The 21,316-nt window shown below is 38.3% G+C and overlaps 1 protein-coding gene across 4 annotated transcripts; it reads right to left on the reverse strand.

Moving 5' to 3' along the window:
- Positions 1-1,651: 1,651 nt before the first annotated feature.
- lmo4a (LIM domain only 4a) lies at positions 1,652-19,604 on the reverse strand (the record flags this gene model as incomplete). 4 transcript variants are annotated; one of them, XM_079872052.1, is made up of 5 exons in its annotated part: positions 19,522-19,591; positions 13,001-13,246; positions 7,701-7,797; positions 3,694-3,852; positions 1,652-3,547 (listed from the first exon to the last, which is right to left on the reverse strand). In XM_079872052.1, exons 1-5 carry the CDS (start codon positions 19,563-19,565, stop codon positions 3,539-3,541), a joined length of 555 nt encoding a protein of 184 aa, XP_079728178.1. In that variant the 5' UTR covers positions 19,566-19,591. The 4 variants fall into 4 exon arrangements, with proteins under 4 accessions (XP_079728178.1, XP_079728180.1, XP_079728181.1 ...); XM_079872054.1 differs by lacking the exon at positions 19,522-19,591 and adding an exon at positions 18,745-19,143; XM_079872055.1 differs by lacking the exon at positions 19,522-19,591 and adding an exon at positions 17,670-18,212.
- Between the last annotated feature and the right edge of the window lie 1,712 nt (positions 19,605-21,316).

Raw genomic sequence — 21,316 nt, forward strand, 5'->3', positions numbered from 1 at the left:
AGTTATGATGCTGGCAGCTTAAAAACAGATCAGAGACAAGTAAGGAGGCCTGGTCATAGCCATATATATCAGAGGCAGGCAACAGGATCTGACTCCATTGGCTGCTGAAACAAAAGATAGCGGTGCACAAGAGTTTCAGGTCACTGAAGTAGCACAAGCAGGGTATTAAACCAAAAGCCTTCTCCTATGACTTATTATATTAAATGACTGAGCATTGGATTAGATTTTCAGATTTGTGTGCCTTTGTGGGACATCTCTGTGTTATTAGAGTTAGTTACTGTGGCTGCGGTTAGCACACATTTAATTACACAGGGGGATATATTGGGCGTCTTACAATGTGTCAGTGCTCTCATCCACTTGTGGGAGTTAATGAATTATTAAATGATGCACAAAGAACTATTTAAGCTGCTCCCACAACTTTAGAATTTTATATATGTATGCACTAGGCAGATACATTCATTCAAAGCGACTTTCATTGCATTCAAGGTATTCATTTGTATTAGTTAATTCAGTTTTGAGCCTTTATTGTTTGTATATTTTTATAGAATAAACTGCACAAGGAACGATACATGATCCATTGTTATAGTCTTTATGTTGTAGGTTATCACAATGTGGTCGACCCATTGACCTGTAGTAGCAGTTCTAGCCTATTGCCGTGATTTGGTAGTTGTGTTGAGGAGTAATGTAGAAGTCTACGGTCTGTGCATCCCTCACTGTCTGATAAAAAAATATCCCTTCTTCATCTGTTCTGCTTTTTCCCCATCTTCACACAACATGAGGTGAGGAAACAATGTAATTACACCAATTTGCATGTGTTAATTGGATTAATTAGAGAATTGAAGAAAGAAGGGGGAAAACTGCGTGCATGTCCTCACAGACAAGGGCTTCTTTAAATCAGTACACTTAAAAATAAAGTTTCTCTTCCTTTACAAGTTGGTAAAACCTTGTGGTAGAGCTCTGATTTGAGAAACCGTTAATTGGCTTTTGAACATGTCAGACTAATTAGAAATGCACAGTTGAAGCATGATCGGTTTGAATGCAAAGAGCTACTCGAATGGCCATGGGAGTTCTTAGTGAATCTCAAAAAATAAAATAACCCCTCCTCTCGCTTAACAAGATTTGGAGATAATTGCAATTAGGATCATTTGCATAGGTTAATGAATTTTTTCCTAACTTTCCTTAACGATCTCAGGCCACAGAATATTTATGGATCACTGAATCTTAAGTACAGTACAGTACATGGACCCAATACTGTAAGCTTACACCATAATGCATTTACCACAAAGCAGCTTTCATTTCAAGACGTTTTTTTTCTGATTCATGTTTGCTCTGACAATGATATGTGATCAAATTTTTTTTTCTTTACTTATTGATGCTACTGACCCCCAAATATGATACTAATGCGAGGGGCTTACGTTAAAATATACAGCTGCATATATTTTATAATGTAGAAAGGACCACTTATACCATAAAAAAAAAAAAAAAAAAAAAGTATTTTTACCAAGTTGACCCTTTATGCACACCACCAGGGTACTCTGTATACTAACTGTATAAAAAAATAAAATAATAATAATAATTAAAAAAAAGCTACAAATTTTACATATAAAGTTTATATTCAACATTTAAAAAAAAAAAAAAAAAAAAGAGTAATGAGATTAAATCACAATGATTTTATTCTGTTGAAAAAAATTGTAAAAGTGTTTTGCACTGTGACGACATTAAAAAATAACATCTGGCTGTCACCAATACATGTCTATTTAAAAGTAATAAACATTTCATAATATAAAAGGAAATACACTGAACATTATTTTTTCAGTATGATCGAACCTCCGGACTTTTAAGATCCCACAAACACACAGAATGCTTCAATGTCAAAAGTCACAGCTGGCTTTTACACCCCCTACCCAACACATACACACCCACCAACAGCCATAATGAGGTATGCTTGGCTTCTATTTTTCTTATAAGAAACACTAGGGAAAGGATTTTTTTTTTTTTTTATTAATCGTAAAAGTAAATTGGAAAGGAACACCTTGTGAGTGCAGGCTGTAGTTGGTTGAAAAAAAGAGAGATGGGTTTAATTAGCTAATTAAATAAACAAGATATTGGGGAGTTTAATGCCAAAAAGCAATTACCAGAAATGTCATAATGAGAAAACTTCTCATACCTCTGCAAATCTGATCAGAAAAAGGCAGATTTAGAAGTAAATTAAATCTTGAGAGGAGGGCCAGATGAAAGGGCGGGGAGCGCAACGTTTATTTCTGTAGCGACGTTCACAAAGATGCACGAGACCTCCTTTTAGCAAGACCCACGGATTGAAATCACGGCAGGAGAAAGAAAGTGCCAACTCAAATGCCTTTCATTACTCTCTGTAATGATGCAGACGCAAGAGTTTGTGTTGAAATCTGGAGGGTAATGAACCATGTTTTTGGCCAGGGACTATTGGAGAGCCGTCTCGACATCTAATGAGTGTCCAACACACCAAGCCAAAACCATCAAATGTTGATGTACACTGAGCAGAGATGTCAAGACAGCATTTTTGATGGTTATAATTATTTAATTAAGTACTTTTTTTTTTCCTTTTACAGATAATCTTATTTTTTAATGGTTCCTCGATTTAAACAGAGGACACAAGGAAACAGGTCAACCATTGAACACGATACAACAGCACATGAAATATACACAATTTTACTCTCAATCTCCCTCACTTTCACAACAAATGTCTTGGCAGACACTGAATAACAGTCTCTCTTAGAGAATATGCATACAGACATATAATTTATTCTACCAAACCATTGGGGGAAAAAAAAACATGCCGTTTCATCTGGAGACTACGACCCTTTCAAAAAGAGCGCTTCATAACGTCAAACTTGAGTAGACGTAACAATACATGTTCACGTATCTGTACTGTGCATGTGTATGATTACTTGCTAATAGGAAGTTAATGACAAAGGAGGGAAAACTGGACATAAAAATGTTTTAGGCACCAAAGACGACAGAACATTTTCAAAAAAGAAAGATAAAACTTGGCTTGTAAACAAAAGACAACCACCACTGCATCAAATGGTAATTTTTAACAGTCTTTTTATATATGGATGTTGTTTTATGGACAAGAAGTGATATCAATCATCATCCATAGAACCCCACAGTCCAAAATGCCAGGTAACGTCCACAACATTCCTTGAGAAATTTCTCAAAGGGGAACAAAATCATGTTGAGCATCACCCCAGCATTATAGAGCTGCCCTTTTATGGAGTCTAAGGCTCTCAGGGTCAGGCTATCCCAGCCATAACCAGACAGACCACATATGAGTGCACATGATCATTTTTAGCTTCTGTGTCTTTCTTCGACTTGATTACGTTTCCCTCGATGGGGTGATTGTCTCGCAAGTGACTCACAGTACTTGCTTGGTTCTGAATCCTTCTAAGGTGGCTGAATGCACAAAAGTGGCGTGGACATTCACAATGATAGATTGGAGGGAAGAGGTGAGGAAAAATATGAAGAAAAGGCACACCGCAAATTATCCATCCATGTTTCCTCAGCAAACCTGTGTCAAAAGAACCAAGTAGCCAATCAGTTTGTTTTCCAACTAGGAAGAATAATGCAATCTAGTCATCTCTCTCATTTTTTAAACATGTTTTTCTATCTTCTGGTACCAGAAATGTACATTTACAAAATGTGTTTTCATCATACCTTTTGGTCAGGTAGGAGGGTGTTGCTCTGCAGGGGTGTCAGGTGACTACTGAGCAAAGCTCCACCTGGCCGGTCATGCTCACAAAAGATGGTGCCGTTGACATAGTGAAATCGGTCACCAGGCACCAAGCGATTTCGACATGTGGCACAAGTGAAACACTGTGGAAGAGAAAAAAACAAGCAACATTTTTTTTTTTTTCACTGGCACTCTCGCATCTCTTAATAAAACAAGTCAATTTTACCACAAAAAAAGTATTAAAGGCGAGTGAAACGGAAGTTCCATAATGTGACACATCTGACTGAAATAAATTACATAAAAAGAAATAAAAAAAGAAGTGTAGCAACCTGATTCAATCAATCAATTGTTGATTGGATAAGAGGCAGATTGGCTGAATGCGAGCTTACAGGCGACTGTAAGAAAGGGGACGTTTAAGCGAAAGATCGAGTCATGACATTTTGATTAAAAATTACAAGGTAAAAAAAAAATAGATAGCATAAATAGTTTACAAGATCAATGAGATACATTTGCAAAATAGATGGGTGCCGAAATTGTATACTGTATAGTAGGTACTATATTTGGTTTGGAACTTGACCATTAAAATAAAAAATATGTTCTATATAATATGAATGAAATTCGGACGTACTACATCCGCCATGTTGTCATTGTCATGTGACCTATTGCGTCGCTTCACCTCCATTCACAAATCCTCTCCTGTGGCCTCATGGGATAGTAAAGTGTCTATCGAATGCACAATTCAAAAACTTGGTGGAAGTAGTAGGTCATCCGGGTACTTTTAGCCTACTGTTTTATGAATACTATGAATTTGGACATACTACTCGGCTCATATACTGTTTTTCGCCTACTATATAGCATGGAAGTAGGCCTATTTTGACACAGCGACTGTGAATTTTCATTATATTTCATTATCTCACTTTAAATAGACTGAAATTGAACCACCAATATGAGTGGGGGAAGTCCTATAAATAAACAGTAGTTTTCCACTACTGATAGAAATAGGGAAATGAGCGAGACCAGAGTACCTACACATATGGTACATTTGCATTGTTTGAAAAAATCTATTACACTCCAAGCTCACATTTCTTCAGACACTCACAAATTAGAAATTTTGTCAGGATGTAGTTACCCAATTTTGAAAACTTATGCAAACAAGGACCACTGGGAAACCAAACTGAACCACTCCGCTTAATCAGGGAATGGTTTCCTTTTCCAATCAAATATTATTAAGACAGGTTGACACCTACACCACTATAATTAAGGAGGAATGTGTGGCGCAGTTGGGAAAATGGTTATTTGATGAGTTTCGGCAGGTGTCTCGAGACTATCCTGCTATCCGTCTTCAGTAAAAGCGAGACTTCAGCTGACAATTCAAAGAGAAACATATTTCCCAAAAAACTACTTTAGGCCTTTACAGATGTTTCCATTCCAACCAAAAAATGAAAAGCATAAACACATACGTTAATTCAATAATGCCTCTAATTCTCACTCTAGAAATATGGCTGTGTGGGTCCAAGTCATTGTTTTGAAAGAATTACGCATTTCAGTCTTTCAACTTCCAGTCTTAAGGGAGTTGCAATACAATACTCGAAAAGAAATAACATTTCATAAATCTAACTATTAAACATTGTCTCGAGCTTATGTTGAGCAATTCCTGCTGGCTTACATGCCAATGTCAAAGGGAATTAGGTAATTGCAATGTACAAAACAAATTCCCTTATGTTTGGGACTGGTTCGGAAATTGTAACCATTCAAGTGTACAAGGATGTTGCATAAGTAATTCTGCAAATGGCAATTTTTTCTTCCCCATACTGGAAGGTGTCTAGGCATCAGCTAGTCTGATCAAAAATGAGCAGGTTTAATCATACATTTAACAAGTCTGTAAAAGGAGTTAAGTCTGATGACTATTGTAAATAATTTAAATTAGAGTCTATGACAAATTACTACCCATCCATACATTGCCGTGCGTACAGATTGCTATCAGTCGATAATCACCACTAAAGACTTGAAGCTCTGACTGCTCGCAGTAATGAATATATACAGTGGGGAGAACAAGTAATTGATACACTGCCGATTTTGCAGGTTTTCCTAGTTACAAAGCTTTTAGAGGTCTGTAATTTTTATCATAGGTACACTTCAACTGTGAGAGACGGAATCTAAAACAAAAATCCAGAAAAATCACATTGTATGATTTTTAAATAATTAATTTGCATTTTATTACATGACATAAGTATTTGATCACCTACCAACCAGTAAGAATTCCAGCTCTCATAGACCTGTTAGTTTTTCTTCAAGAAGCCCAATCCACTCATTACCTGTATTAACTGCACCTGTTTGAACTCGTTACCTGTATAAAAGACACCTGTCCACACACTCAATCAAGCAGACTCCAACCTCTCCACAATGGCCAAGACCAGAGAGCTGTGTAAGGACATCAGGGACAAAATTGTAGACCTGCACAAGGCTGGGATGGGCTACAGGACAATAGGCAAGCAGCTTGGTGAGAAGGCAACAGCTGTTGACGTAATTATTAGAAAATGGAAGAAGTTCAAGATGACGGTCAATCTCCCTCGGTCTGGGGCACCATGCAAGATCTCACCTCGTGGGGCATCAATGATCATGAGGAAGGTGAGGGATCAGCCCAGAACTACACGGCAGGACCTGGTCAATGACCTGAAGAGAGCTGGGACCACAGTCTCAAAGAAAACCATTAGTAACACACTACGCCGTCATGGATTAAAAACCTGCAGCGCACGCAAGGTCCCCCTGCTCAAGCCAGCGCATGTCAAGTTTGCCAATGACCATCTGGATGATCCAGAGGAGGAATGGGAGAAGGTCATGTGGTCTGATGAGACAAAAATAGAGCTTTTTGGTCTAAACTCCACTCACTGTGTTTGGAGGAAGAAGGATGAGTACAACCCCAAGAACATCATCCCAACTGTGAAGCATGGAGGTGGAAACATCATTCTTTGGGGATGCTTTTCTGCAAGGGACAGGACGACTGCACCGTATTGAGGGGAGGATGGATGGGGCCATGTATCGCGAGATCTTGGCCAAAAACCTCCTTCCCTCAGTAAGAGCATTGAAGATGGGTCGTGGCTGGGTCTTCCAGCATGACAACGACCCGAAACACACAGCCAGGGCAACTAAGGAGTGAACTAGTAAGAAGCATCTCAAGGTCCTGGAGTGGCCTAGCCAGTCTCCAAACCTGAACCTAATAGAAAATCTTTGGAGGGAGCTGAAAGTCCGTATTGCCCAGCGACAGCCCCGAAACCTGAAGGACCTGGAGAAGGTCTGTATGGAGGAGTGGTGCAAAATCCCTGCTGCAGTGTGTGCAAACCTGGTCAAGAACTACAGGAAACGTATGATCTCTGTAATTGCAAACAAAGGTTTCTGTACCAAATATTAAGTTCTGCTTTTCTGATGTATCAAATACTTATGTCATGCAATAAAATGCAAATTAATTACTTAAAAATCATACAATGTGATTTTCTGGATTTTTGTTTTAGATTCAGTCACTCACAGTTGAAGAGTACCTATGATAAAAATTACAGACTTCTACATGCTTTGTAAGTGGGAAAAACTGAAAAATTGGCAGTGTATCAAATACTTGTTCTCCCCACTGTGTGTGTGTGTGTGTGTGTGTGTCTATATATATATATAATAAATACAACAAACGGAGTACCACTTCAGTGTATAATTAAATTTATTTGACCATTTTTATATTCTGATTTTGTAATTTTTTGTTTGTTTGTTTTTGTTACAAACACGATTTTGCATTCATTACTTAATACAAACAAGATAAAGAGAACTAAACTAACATTTTGTTCTTGGATATATTGAAAGTATAGTAAGGTTTGACATGTCACCAGCAGATCAAGTTATATTTTGTTTAAAAATGAGGAGCTCATAAAAAAGATTAAAAAAAATGAAACCTGCACAGATGAATCAGATAAAGATGAGAATTTGCTGACCACAGACTATGCCTCACCTTTAGATGGTAGACGTTACCCTGGGCCCTCATCACCATCTCACTGGCAGGGATAGACTGTCCACATGCACTGCAGGCTCCACTGTGACCAAACAACCTGCACAGTGGGGGGAAAACAGCAATCAATACTAACAAGAATATTTTAAAAGAATGACAAGAGATCAGCTGAAACCAAGTCAATATTGATACATTTTAACATCAAAAATACATGTTTCTTTAATTGACATTCTCACTTGAGGGATAAAAACTGTTTACCATATTGCAAAATGACACAAACCACCCTGAAAATAAAACTTCTATAAGTTCTTAATTCACTTCTTTTCATTCCACACATGGGGAAATTCACTTTTACGCCCATAGCTTGAAGTTTGAGTGCTTTGCAATGTGTGTGTTTGTGCGTGCGTGCCTTGGATGGCAGGGCACCAAAGCCCCTATAGTCCTTAGACTGCAGCCTATCAGCTAATCTGGAGAGGCAGTGTAATTGGTGGCAATGGGTGGGGGGTGGCTATAGGAGCCTCTGATCCACCCTTGGCTCCTAATTAGGGTGCACTTGATTACTCTGCTGCCTGTGCTTGAGGTTGTTATGGGCAATTTTAGGAGAACACTCAAATGAGTTCAAGTCGTGCTCTTGATGAGCTAAAAGAAAAAGAAAAAAAGGCATCTACACACACACACACACACACACACACACACACACACACACACATATACATACACACACACTCGGTCGTAGAGATAAAACCCAGATGCACACAAACAACACGCAACATACAAGCATTCCACTCGCACACATACAACTTGTTTTCATTCAGAACACCTGGAGCCACCATGTCACAGTCATGTTTCAGTAGGAAACATTTCTTCCGCTCCCTCTCAGGGGTCTTTATTGTGACGGTAACCAGACCAGTTTGGCAGCTAATTCTCACCACCTCACTTTCTCCTCTTCCCCCTACCCTCTCTCTCAACCCCTCCTCCGCTATCACTGTCCCAGCTCTGACTGCTCGCAGTAATGAATTTTTGATCTTAATCCAAACAGTAATTTAATAAGAGACAGCAGAAAGGAGCTCTGTTCTCCCTAATTAATGCACCCTACTTTTATCAGACCTAAGGCTCCATGCGGTGCCATTTGGTAATGAAGCTCTGCCCTTTTGATTAGCTGTATTATACATATTTAATACACTGCAGATTGAGTACACCTTACATTCACTATTAAAGGGAATATCCACAAGACCACTCTTGACACTTATAACATGCTTGCTGAATTATAGTGCTGTAAGAGATGTCCTTTGCAAGGGAAAAAAAGTATTTTCTTTCTCACTTGAGTTGTTAACCCAAACTTGTCATGAAACAAGTACTGATAGGTTGTGAGTCATTGTGCAGTAGCTCAAAGGAGACCTTAACTGGTGAAAAAATATATAAAATAGGCATAATATACACTATATACACTGAATTAATATAAATCAATAATATAATAATAAAAATGTTATTTATTTATTTTTAATTATTTTTCACCAGTTCAGTCAGTCCCACATCAAACTATTTTTAATATTATATAGCCTAGGTATAATAATAATAATAATAATAATAAAATAAATATGAATATTACATCAACTAATAATAATAAATCTAAATGTACAAAAAATAATTATAAATTATTATTAATAATAATAATAATAATAATAATAGATAGGAATCTAATATACAATTATAATTTATTAATTATATAAAATTAGATTTTATGTTATTTTTAATCTGAGTCAGTCCCATGCACGTTCAAACCCATTTATATTATATAGGTATATTAATAAAGTAATGTGCATCAATAATAAAATGAATATGAATACATTAATAAATCTGAATTAATAATTATTTCATATCAGTATAAAATGCATATCAAATACATTAATATAAAATAATAGCTAATATTAATCAATTATATTAATATACATAATACACATTTAAAAATAGTAAATGTGGGAGCAATTCAAAATAATTTAAAAACAAAAAATACTGTTTGTCAATTGCTATAAGAATCAACTATGACAGATATTTTGCATCAGTGATATTGGTTTCAAATATGGCAGGACTGCACAGTTTCTTTTTGATTTTGGGGTCAGAGAGATTGTGTGACTTTTGAGCAGGCATCTCTGGCACTACTACAGCAATCACAGGCACAAAAAAACAACATCTGCATGGCAATGCCAAATAGTCAGACATCCCTGGTTGAGGTCCAAACAAACCAGAGTGGGTCTAACAGGCAACAATGCCGTGCCGTCATGGGCCACTGCATCACTGCACACATCCAAACACACAGAGGTCAATTTCAAAGCCTCAGCGATTATAAACCAATCTAATCTCCTCACCTCTGGAGCCTTCAGATCAAAATATACAAGGGAATAGAGGGCAAATTCAATCAAAGAGTTATGTAATCTAATCATCATATAGCACATATGCAATCATAGACCTCAGCTAAAACTGCCATAAAAATAAACGATCAATTGTTAGGGTTTGCAAATCAAGGTTACGGTTGTTTTGCAGACTAGTCCAAATTCATGAAAAAAATGACAATTCTGCGTAGAGTTCTAATTTGATCACTGACTGTGTGGTTAAACAATACAGTTTGAATCTAAAGCAGTGTACAGCACATGAAAAACATGTGGGGAGTCTTGGCTGCTCCAGATGCCATGTTACATGCACCCACACACTTCCTGTCATAATTGGGGATTTTTTTCTTGCCTGTTACAGTTCACGCAGTTGCCACAGAAAAGATGTCTAAAATAAGCATGACAGACATTGCATTAAAAATCTGAAAATGATTTTCACAAATAGATGAATTAACATGTTGTTTACTCATTTAAATGTGTGTTAAACTTTACATTTTGATCTTGGACAAAAGTATTAAACAATAAATAGAAAAACCTTGCACAGCCAAAAGTTGCACAAGATAACTAACGTCATAAAAAGAAAAAAAAATGGCTGTTTGATTATGCATGAAGTGGTAGCAAGATATGGTAGTGTGGAGGGTTTTATTGGTTTTCTTGTGTTTAAATATGAAGCACAAATTTACAACAAGTCTGTGGGAGCCCGTCTAAATATCCTGAGCCTTTCAGACCATTCACCTGAACTTAGGCTACATTCAGACCGTCAGTCCAAATCCGATTTTTGTGTATATTCTATTGAAATCCGATCAGATTTAGCAAGTGTGAACGGCAAAAAAATCATGTGAAATGCGATATTTACAAACCAGGTTTAAGCTACATTCATATGTGGTTTGAAATCCTATTCAAATGGCATTTCTTGAAATCCGTTTCTGTCTGCTCTGATCGGATTTCGCGTGGTTCATGTGACTTTCTCACGCCACGTAAAACGTAAACGTCAGACGTTGTTAAAGGAAACATGCTGAAAGTCGCTGCAGAAACAAGGTTGTGTTGTTTTAAAGCTACACTGTGTAACTTTTTTAGTTGATTCTTAGCAAAAAACACTTCGTTTTTTCAAAAATATATGTGCTCATTAATGTATATTTACTTCTTTCAAGTAATAAAGTATTCTCTTAAGTTTATAATCTGCCATTGAAAGTACATACGGGTGAGGGGTTCGAATGCCGGTCGCCATGTTGCCCCTCCATCTTGAAACTACATTAGCCAAAGAGGGACATACCTGTAAATTCAAGCTTCGCCTTTTGCGTTTTTCACTCAGTGACACCGTGACGAATGCGAGGGGGAGATTACTCGCGACTGCCGGCAGATTTGAAAGATAGTGTGGTGTGTGTGTGTGTATGTGTGTGCGTGCGTACTCACATTTGAAAGAGAGAATTAAAACGTCAACGCGACAGACAAATCAGAAAGACCATAGTCAATATTGGAGTAACTTTTCCCAGATGGAAACAGCTCATGAGGAGAAAAGATTTTAAAACGGACGCCGAGGTTGCCTGCTTTCTTCTCGACAGGTAATTCAGCCTGTTGTAATTCATTTGTGTAAATTCGAAGTTTTATAGTTGCTTGTCTAACCATAGCATGGTTCTGCATAACGCCAGATCGACCTCTAGTATAACTTCATCCTCGCGTCAATGGTGAAAAAGTATTGTTTACCTTGTAACATAAATCTGTGCTGCGACGGATCACAGGTGATGAATAGTTTTAAAGGCGCAATTTTTTAAGCTATATAAAAAAAAAGGACACTGTAAATTTTAGTTATTTTTAATTGCTTTTACTACATTGTAACGTTAGCCTAATCTGATTATGCTGGGATAGCCGATTCCAAGGGTGACGTTTACCTCCTGACATCTGTCCTGTAGTTTTATTCATTTTAGACGTATTGTTTATTATTGTCATGGACGAAGTCGATAACTGGAAGCCATGTTAATCTTGGAATAATACGGCCACCGTAGGAGTTAAAACGCCCTCGGAATTGAGAGGAACAGAAACAAATATTCATTGGGTAGTCATATACAATTTCACCACTAGATGGGGGTAAAAATCACACAGTGTAGCTTTAAAGTGCCGGACGAGCAGAAAATGGCAATATATCAGAGACAGGTTTTGAAACCGGCAGAGACGACAGCACGGAATAAAGCCACTCAAACTAGCCTCCTACGGTTCTGCCGCTGCCTCAGAAGACAGTAGTCCAGTGCGGCGGCCACATATTGTCATGTTGTAAAGAAAACAACATCTCTATTGCAAACCCCTCCATGTTACGGTTGTTGTTGTTTTTGGCGTATACCCACCAACGCAACTCCATTGCCATAGAAACCAGTGCAGATATTCCAGAAAATGAAAGAGTGGCATGGACATACAAATTGGATCTGAACAGTTCCTTTACACCAGGGGTGCCCAATCCTGCTCCTGCCGATCGACTGTCCTGCACAGTTCATCTCCAATCCTAATCAAACACACCTGAAGCAACCAATTAAGGTCTTCAGGATCACTTGAAAATTAAAGGCAGGTGTGTTTGATTAGGGTTGGAGATCGGCAGGAGCAGGATTGGGCACCCCTGCTTTACACAATGTGGACAGTCAATTTTAGATCAGATTCCAATTGGATACACAACTAATCGGATTTGGACTGACAGTGTGAACATAGCCTTGAAGCACTACTAAATATGGAAAGGAGATATGGATATGTCAACTGATATAAAACAATGATCAAGTTCACAAATCAATGACATTTTGTTGATTTGTTTCAAGTCCTCCTCATCCAACACATTACGACTGATGCCATGACCAGGAACATCATTTATTTGGTCTTATTCAACATTTCTATCTCAGTCCCACCAAATCCCTGACTGCCCATTTCATTTAGTACCTGATGTAATCGTTCCTGCAGAGGATCATTCCTCCTTTGCTGAAGCAGGTGCTGCCGATCTCTCCCAGTTGAGCCTGGCAGCAGGAGCACTTAAGGCAGCGCGTGTGCCAATACCGATCCATGGAGAAGAGCAGGAAGCGATCCGAGATCCGACCTCCGCATCCTGCACAGGAGCGCACTGCCCCACCACTACCTCCTGTTACCGCCACGGCGGTGGATTCCACACGGCTGTTCACCATCGCCTGCCTGCGGGACAAAGCGGAGAAGCTCGTAAATCAGCATATCTGGCCTGTGTTATCCAGACGCCAGATAGTTCCACCAGTATCAGAAGATCAGCCATTAGAGATGCTCCCACAAACCTCTTCAAACAAATCACCATAATACATTCATTCTTATGATCCTAAGAAAACATCATAGCAGAATAATGGGAAAGATATATTTCTTGCCTTATTGCTGATTTAATTTTCAACATCCCGATCCCATAAAACTGACTGACCAATTGGGATTATAATAAGGAAAAATTACAGTATTTTCCTACAATTTATTACAGAAAATAACAGTAAACCGGGCCAGGAAAATGACTGATGTAGCAGTACAGTATCCTCTGATAGATTTACAGATTAAGTGTAATAGGATATGTTTACAGTACTCTGCTGGTGCTTAGGTTCCTAAAATGCACTGCAAGTTGAATACATAATGTGGTTGCATAATGTTTATTATTTCTATGTGTCTGTGCTCACCTTTAGGTTCTTGCTTTGTAAAGTTCAGGGTTTTATCACATCTAAAATTCTTTGTTGTTTATATCACCATTCTTTTGTATTCTGAGTGAGGAATATTCATACTCAAAATTATACCTGAGTAGCAACCAGTCAGCTCACAACAACAGTATTGCAAGCCCTCAACTGCAGAGATCTTTTAAAGCATTGAGATATTATATATTTTCCATTTTCGTTAAGTTACGATTACATACAGTATAAGGGCCAATTATGGTGTTTAGCATATTTTGTAACATTTTTATACTGGCTAAGAGCAAATTAATTAAGTAAATAAGGTTTCTAGGAAACAATCATAACTGTGACTTCACTATTTACAATAAATTTATCCCACAATGCAGAGCAATTAGAGAAAAAATGTGGTTGGCTAATATAGCAGAACTGTAAACGGTTAATGAAACTTTGCTCAATGTATGTCTTGGCAGAGTTTCACCAATGAAGAGGTACACAAGTCTGTCTAGAAAACAACCTGCTCTTGCACGAGAACCAGGTGCTTCTAAAATGACTGCATAATGGACAGAGTCATATAGGCACTACTAAACAACCGAGCCCCATAATATTATAATGTGATGTGATATTTTATTAACAATAGTGAGTTAACATTACGAACAACACGTCATATCGGTTTTTATAATTAAATCCATTCAAAGTACCTCAAGAAAAGTTACAGTTTAAAAAAAAAAAAAGTGCACAAATTTATAGTGCAACGTCATTGCCACGGAACTAAAATAAATCTCATGCTGCAGGCAATTCTATGGAAATGATGTAGTCCACAGATTTTTATATCTGCCTTAACATTATCAGTTTACATCTACAGCTCATTTCCAGAACTTTCATTGCAAATATGAGTGGAGATCAAACCCAGCTGGAGGCAGTGCAGCTTTCAAATGGCAGTAACTGAAACCATAAGGACCAAAAGTAAAGTCTGTTCCCTTTCAGAATACGTTATCTCAAGAGTGTGAATGCTGATCCGAGAACAGGGGTCATATCAGTATGACATCTCCAAATGAGAGCACTAATCTAGAAATCTAGCTATCCTTATCCGAGATATGAGACTTTACAAACATCACCTTGATTTACCACAGTTCACGGTTCTCACAGTACCATGTAAACAAAAATAATTCAGAGGCGTAACTCCAAAAACTTTTTCCAAGATTTTTAATATGTCCTAGTTTGCAGTTGGAATGCCTTGCGGTAAACAGCCTTCAACCGACACGAGAACTCAATCACAACACCAACCACTGTTAATGATGTTTTCCTAATGAAAGTGCAGCTGATTTGTCATTCCCTGTCTGACGATTTTAGTTTGAGTATGTTTTCACTTATGTCGAATGTATTCCCTTGATGAGTTACTGTTCACCAGCCGTTTCCCTGCGAGCAAGCAAACTATTCCCTCTCTCAATAAACAGCCTTATGCAGTTCCAGAAGGATGAATTCAGTCTAACCACCAACCATCCTCACCACACACACACACACTAGTACAGTTTTAGTATGTCTAGCTACAGGCCAACATATTACCTTCTCTAACATTATATAAAATAAACACGAAGATTGTGGTTTGAGAAGGTCAGACCATCCAACTAAGCAAAAGACATTCAGACTCGAGGCACCATACATACACTCAGCCTCAGACATATTAGGAAATGCTTGCACATTTTATTTCTAAAAATAACTTTGTATCTCTGCATTGTTTTCTGAACAGACACAAAGCAAGCTTCTATGCTGCATTTGGAAAACCTCAGCAAAATCCTGTGAGGACCAGTCTGTGCAGTTTTCTCCTTTTGGAGAGGCTGCAGCAATGTGAGGAAGAGGCTTTGGACATCTGGCTGAGGCTATATCACTTGTTATTTCCTCCCTCTGTTGTTCTAAAGGAGAGGTCAGTCGGCAGCACACTGGAGACGGAGGCCAGGTTAGAGGTCACAACTGAGCCCTGTTGATTGGTAGGGTCGACCAGGGGTCAAAAGAGGAGAGGAAAGCAACAGGAAGGATCTTTGTGCTTTGCTCCAAAGGACTGGGAATGCTTTCCTCAGGTCCTATCTGTCTTCCCAGCCTTGTGCCGGACATAAGATATCAACCGCCACGTGCTTTCCCACAAACAGGAGCCTGAACAGTGCCAATGGGTACTATAGGCTCTCCTAAGGGGACAGTTCCCCCAAAAATGAAAATTCTGTCATCACTTACTCACCCTTGTGCCATCTGTGAGACACACAAAAAGAAGCATATCAGGAAAAAATTCATAGTGTTATTTTTTTCTGTCCATATTTTTAAAATAGCCCCTCTTCTTTTGTGTTACTGAAAAAGTAAGTCATAGCCTACAGGTTTGGAACGACATGAGGGTGAGTAGATTATGACCGAATTTTCATTTTGGGGGGGAACTATCCGATTAAACTTTGGATGACACAGGGAATGAAACATGTTTTTGGTAAAGCACCTTGCACAGTTTATGCAGTAGTGGAATCATGAAATAGATCTTTCAACATGAAAATGGAGAAATCCTAAAGCTAAGAATTAGCAATCTGCAGAAAAATAGCCTTGCAAGATCTTGTGCACATGGTTTACATTCCCTCACCTTACCTGATAAAACTGGACAAACAGGTCCAACATAACACTGTATAGAGCTGTATAAGCATTTCCCCTACAAACAGAGTGACATCCCGAAACTGACATGAACATACATGCCTGAATTCTTATTGGAGAATTTGCCAGGCACCAGTTTAAACCAATTTCTGACACCCTTGGCTCTAATCTTTTCATTGTCATGTCAAAGTTGGGCATTTTGTAAGCCTTACACAAACTATGAGCCTGATATCTTATTAAATGCATTGGGACCATCTGTACGAGATTATAAACCTGAACCAAAAGTAAATTTATTCAGCGCTTCTACACAAACAGATTTTGCCTCAGGACCTTTTCTCCATAACTGACACCAGTAACAAGCACCGTACATTGTCTTTCCCGCACACCTGCAGAATTGCCGTTGCAAAGCAGGTTGCCAAATAACTTTGCAACAGTTAATTTCATGAAAATGCAAATCCCCCATTTTTTAATTATCCTTTTCCTGCAGACCTGAGAGCTAGAGAGACAATGCTGTTGAATGGGACCCTGGAGGAATATCACACGCTTTGAGGCTTGGCTGTTTCAATACTGAACAATTACATTATCCCTCTAATAACTTAGGTAAGTTAATCCTTCACAACGTTTGGCGACAACATTTCTTAAGCTATGAGGCTTAATGTAGTTTCTTATCACAGGGTAGCAGGAGTCGTGACGCTATAGGCCTATACCTTTGGAAGTCTGCATTGTGTTGTGACCAATTCCTTAACTTACTGTAGGCTACTTAGAAGGCTAGCAAAATATGGCATAGCCTACATACGAGTGGAAAGTTTGTTTAAAGGTCGCTGCTAATTTAAAACAGGCAAATCTGGGCATATAGGTGATTTATGGGCAAATGGTTGTAGATACTGTAAATGTGCAGATTATGAGATAAACGAGTGGAGAATGTCTAAAAGCTCTACAGACCCACGTTAACTTTTTTTTTTTTTTTTACTTATTAAAGAGGGTCTTCTTTGTAAATTATATCTTATACCAGGTTAATGGAGCAACATTAGATTAATAAAAAGCTTGTAGGCTACCTCAAGGTCTTCAAGTCGAGAATTCATCCTGTTTTCCCAAACGCATGAATAAACTGAACCTATTCAACCAAGTCACTGCTAGTTTGGAAGTGAGGAGCTAACGTTACTTTGGAAACAGACCAAACTCTTCTCTTTCTTTCTCGTTATTTAAACGCTGTCATCAGAAAGGTCAGCGAGGGGAGGCTCGTTCAGTTCCACTCGACTAACGGGCTGATTGATGAAATAAGAGGCAAAAACAGAAGCTAATGAAGAGAAACACAATACCGTCGCTGTCCGAGCGCAGACTGATGGATTGGTGTCGGCTTGACGGAGCAAATGATGGGTCTACACTATTAGACAAATCACATATCATCAATTACTAGCCTAATGGTGTAGAAGTCTTAAGAACACACTATTATGTTTTATGGTTGTGCCACAACTTTTCCTTTAGTGGGGCTGAACGTCTGTTGAAAACGAACCGCACGGTCTCCATAGAAACTCACTAACGCGAGAACGCCCGTATATTTCGCCTTTTTAATACAATTTCACTTGTAAATGTGAATTTTTAGTGTCAAAACACGTCGGTTAGGAGAACAAATAACTGCGCACAAACCCAGTGCGAGTCAGTGATAATTAAAATAAATGAGCGTAACACCATAGGATCTAAAAATAGTAGCGAGTCCAGTAAGCAAATGACCAAACCCTGGTTGGCACCACCGCAGATTAGCAGTATATCCTTCTCTTTTAATAATGCGCTCTGGGGCCATATAACTACACGCTTCGCCGTTTCATTAAAACGGGTCTCTTTTTAATTAACACTCCGCGCACAACTCCCCATTGTGCACAATTCTCCGCTCCAGTGACAGCACACATAAAGCCTGCGTCTCAAAACCTAATGTGCTGCCTACCTAGACAGCATTTTACCTAGACACCAACTCAGCCCAGATGTCTAGGTTGGCAGCTCACTGTGATTTGTGATACAGCCATTGAGTTAGAGTTATTGCACGGGGAGGTAGCAGCCAAGACGCACCAATGTAAAGTTTATGCATAATTGATTTTTTTTTTTTTTAAATAACACATATATAACTCTAAATTGATCTATAACTCAGCTGGTAAAGTATGACACTTGCAACGCTGTTGACATCAAAATGTAGAGTAAATTTGGTGTCTGCTAAATTACACATAAACTAACTAAAGTTGTGATGAAATGCAACAAAATGACATCTTGTTATGATCAGAAGTTGTGATGTGCGTGATCAGAACTGACTGGAAACTGTTAAAACAGACTCTCTAACCCTACAAGTTCACAATCTGTTTAACAAACGTTAAGTGATTAAATGTTTACTAGATTTTTACTCACCGTAATTTGTACGTAGTCTGGAAAGAAGTCAAAGGTGGTGGGATATCTCTCAAAGTTACTGCGCGGTATTAAGCAGTGAGAGAGTGGCTGTCCTTGTGTTCTGCTTTCGTCCACCCAAAAATCGTTGAACAAAATGCGATTTTGATAATCCGAGCGTCGCGTGTTCCAACAAACTTCAAAATCGTCCCTGTGGTTAGAAGCGCTCCGCCACAACCGTCACATTCATGTTAATGCTGAGCTATTGCACATGATCCTGCACGTGGCGCTTTCTTAAAACTAGTATTTATTATAACTCGCTTTCTTAGTGCCTTAAACCGCCTATGAGATGCAAAGTCTTATTTCTGGCGCCAGTTTACGCTGAAAATACTCATGAACGAACAGGGAGAAATTTTTAAAGTCACTCCTCTGGTGACGTGCCATAGGTGCTACCCCCGCAGCCAATAAACGGTGAGGGGGCGTGGCATTTGACAGAATGATGGATGGCTGTTTGGGCAACTTCAGATTATTTGAAACTAATTTAAATTGCCCATTATCACCACGGCTGAGTTATGCTGAAAGGACTTAAAAGCCGTCTTTATCCACAACATTTAAACCTGCTGCAATGTACATTAGTTGTGCTCATTATTCACCTATGCGCTTACACAAACGGACAGTCTACACAGCATCAATCTATAAATAAACCGACAATAGATGCAAAAACACAGTCCAAATAACAGATGTGCTCACGCGAGAGGAAAGCAGGCATCTGTTAAATTGAACACTAGCACGTGCTCTCACCTTATATTTGTTGCGTCTCTCGGCGCGATCGAAGCTGCGAACATCTGGCCAAGACGGAAAGCCAATTACCTCTGGCGCCGTAAATCTTTATTTAACCAATGCAATACTGTCCAATTTACCTTGATTTACCATTACAGGCTTAAATGAACTAGCCTTGGCCTCTCTCTTACAGGCAGTGCTAACACTAAGAAATGTTGTGGCTTATGATGTCAACTACTAAACACACCCGCGGGGCAGTAAAAATCTCTAAACTGTTAATGGCAATGCATAATATGACAACTGTAGCCTAACACAGTCTTATAAATAACTTTGTTTTCTGTTCTCTAACTACTTTGTTCATTATTTAAGAGATGCACAAAGCAGTCCTTATAAGCAAGGATGCCCTGCTATGTCGTATAAAATTGAGTGTTGCATTTTAAACCTGGCCTATAGTATGCAGAACCATTAAATAATAGATATAATAATAGAAAAAAAAATTTCATGTAGTAAGGACAATGAAACATTTAGCCAAATTTAACTTCACTTGTGCTTTGGTTGAATTTAATATTGTACTTCTTTTTTGTTTTTACAAAAAATAATTTTAGGTCAAACAATAATTGATTGACCGTCTCTGACACTAAAAGAAATCAAAATGAGAATTTAGGGTAGGCTACACTACATTTATTCAGACAGAAAAGTTCAAAGTATGTAAAAGGCCCTATGCAAAGTTCACAAACAACACTTTTTAAGAAAATATTCACATAGGAGATGTATACATTCATTCTCATGTCTTGCTTGCTAGTCAAAGCAGTGGGGCCCAGTATTTAAAGGGATAGTTCACCCAAAAATTTAGATTTTGTTATTATTTACTCGCCCTTATGTTGTTTCAAACCTGTATGAGTTTCTTTATTTTGTTGAACTCAAAATAAGATATTTTGAAGAATGTTGGTAACCAGACAGTCGATGGCACCCATAGTTGTTTTTTTTTGTTTTTTTTTTCTACTATGGAAGTCAATAGGTGCTGTCAACTGTCTGGTTACCAACATTCTTCAAAATATCTTCTTTTGTGTTGAACAAAATAAAGAAACTCATAAAGGTTTGGAACAATTTGAGGGTGAGGAGTAAGTAATGAAATTTTTTTTATTTTTGGGTGAACTATCCCTTTAATAGAAGAGTTAGCGATTTTCTGCTCCGGAAATAAGGGTCTGGCGGCATCTAGTGGAGGATTGTGTGAGCTATTTTGTTTGCATGTGAGGCTAGAACTAGAAGCAGCAGCAAAAAGAAAAGAACAGAAAACAACATTAGTAAATTTGGACGATGATTATTTTCACACTGTAAAATTAGAATACACTAAATTAAGCTTTCTACTTCTGTATTTGCTTGTGCATTTCTCCACATATTTCTTAGCAAAATGTGAAACACTGATATAATTTATCCTGTTAGTATCATAAGAACACAATTAATTAAAATTGAGGGGTCAAAGATGGGTCATAGAAGGATCTACCGGCTCTATTCTGATGTAAGGCAATGTCATTTGTTTAAAAAAGGAGCAGTAGTGCGATTCTATTCAAATCCAGGCTCTGCATACAAAGACTTTAAAGCAAGCAGCTCTTAGGCACACACACTCTGCCTTGGGGATCACCTGAGCAGACTGGTCTTTGATGAGACACTGTGGAGTCCCTTGCTACTCTTACAAAGGTAAATGTATCCACCCCTCCTTCCCCCAAACCCCCTGGTACCAATCTCCCTGGTGTCCCCATTGTTTCATAGAAACTCAACACTTTGCATGAGATAGAGAAAGGAAATAGACCAACAG

This window comes from Squalius cephalus (assembly GCF_949319135.1).
Source record: "Squalius cephalus genome assembly, chromosome: 5".
NCBI classification, from domain to species: domain Eukaryota; kingdom Metazoa; phylum Chordata; class Actinopteri; order Cypriniformes; family Leuciscidae; genus Squalius; species Squalius cephalus.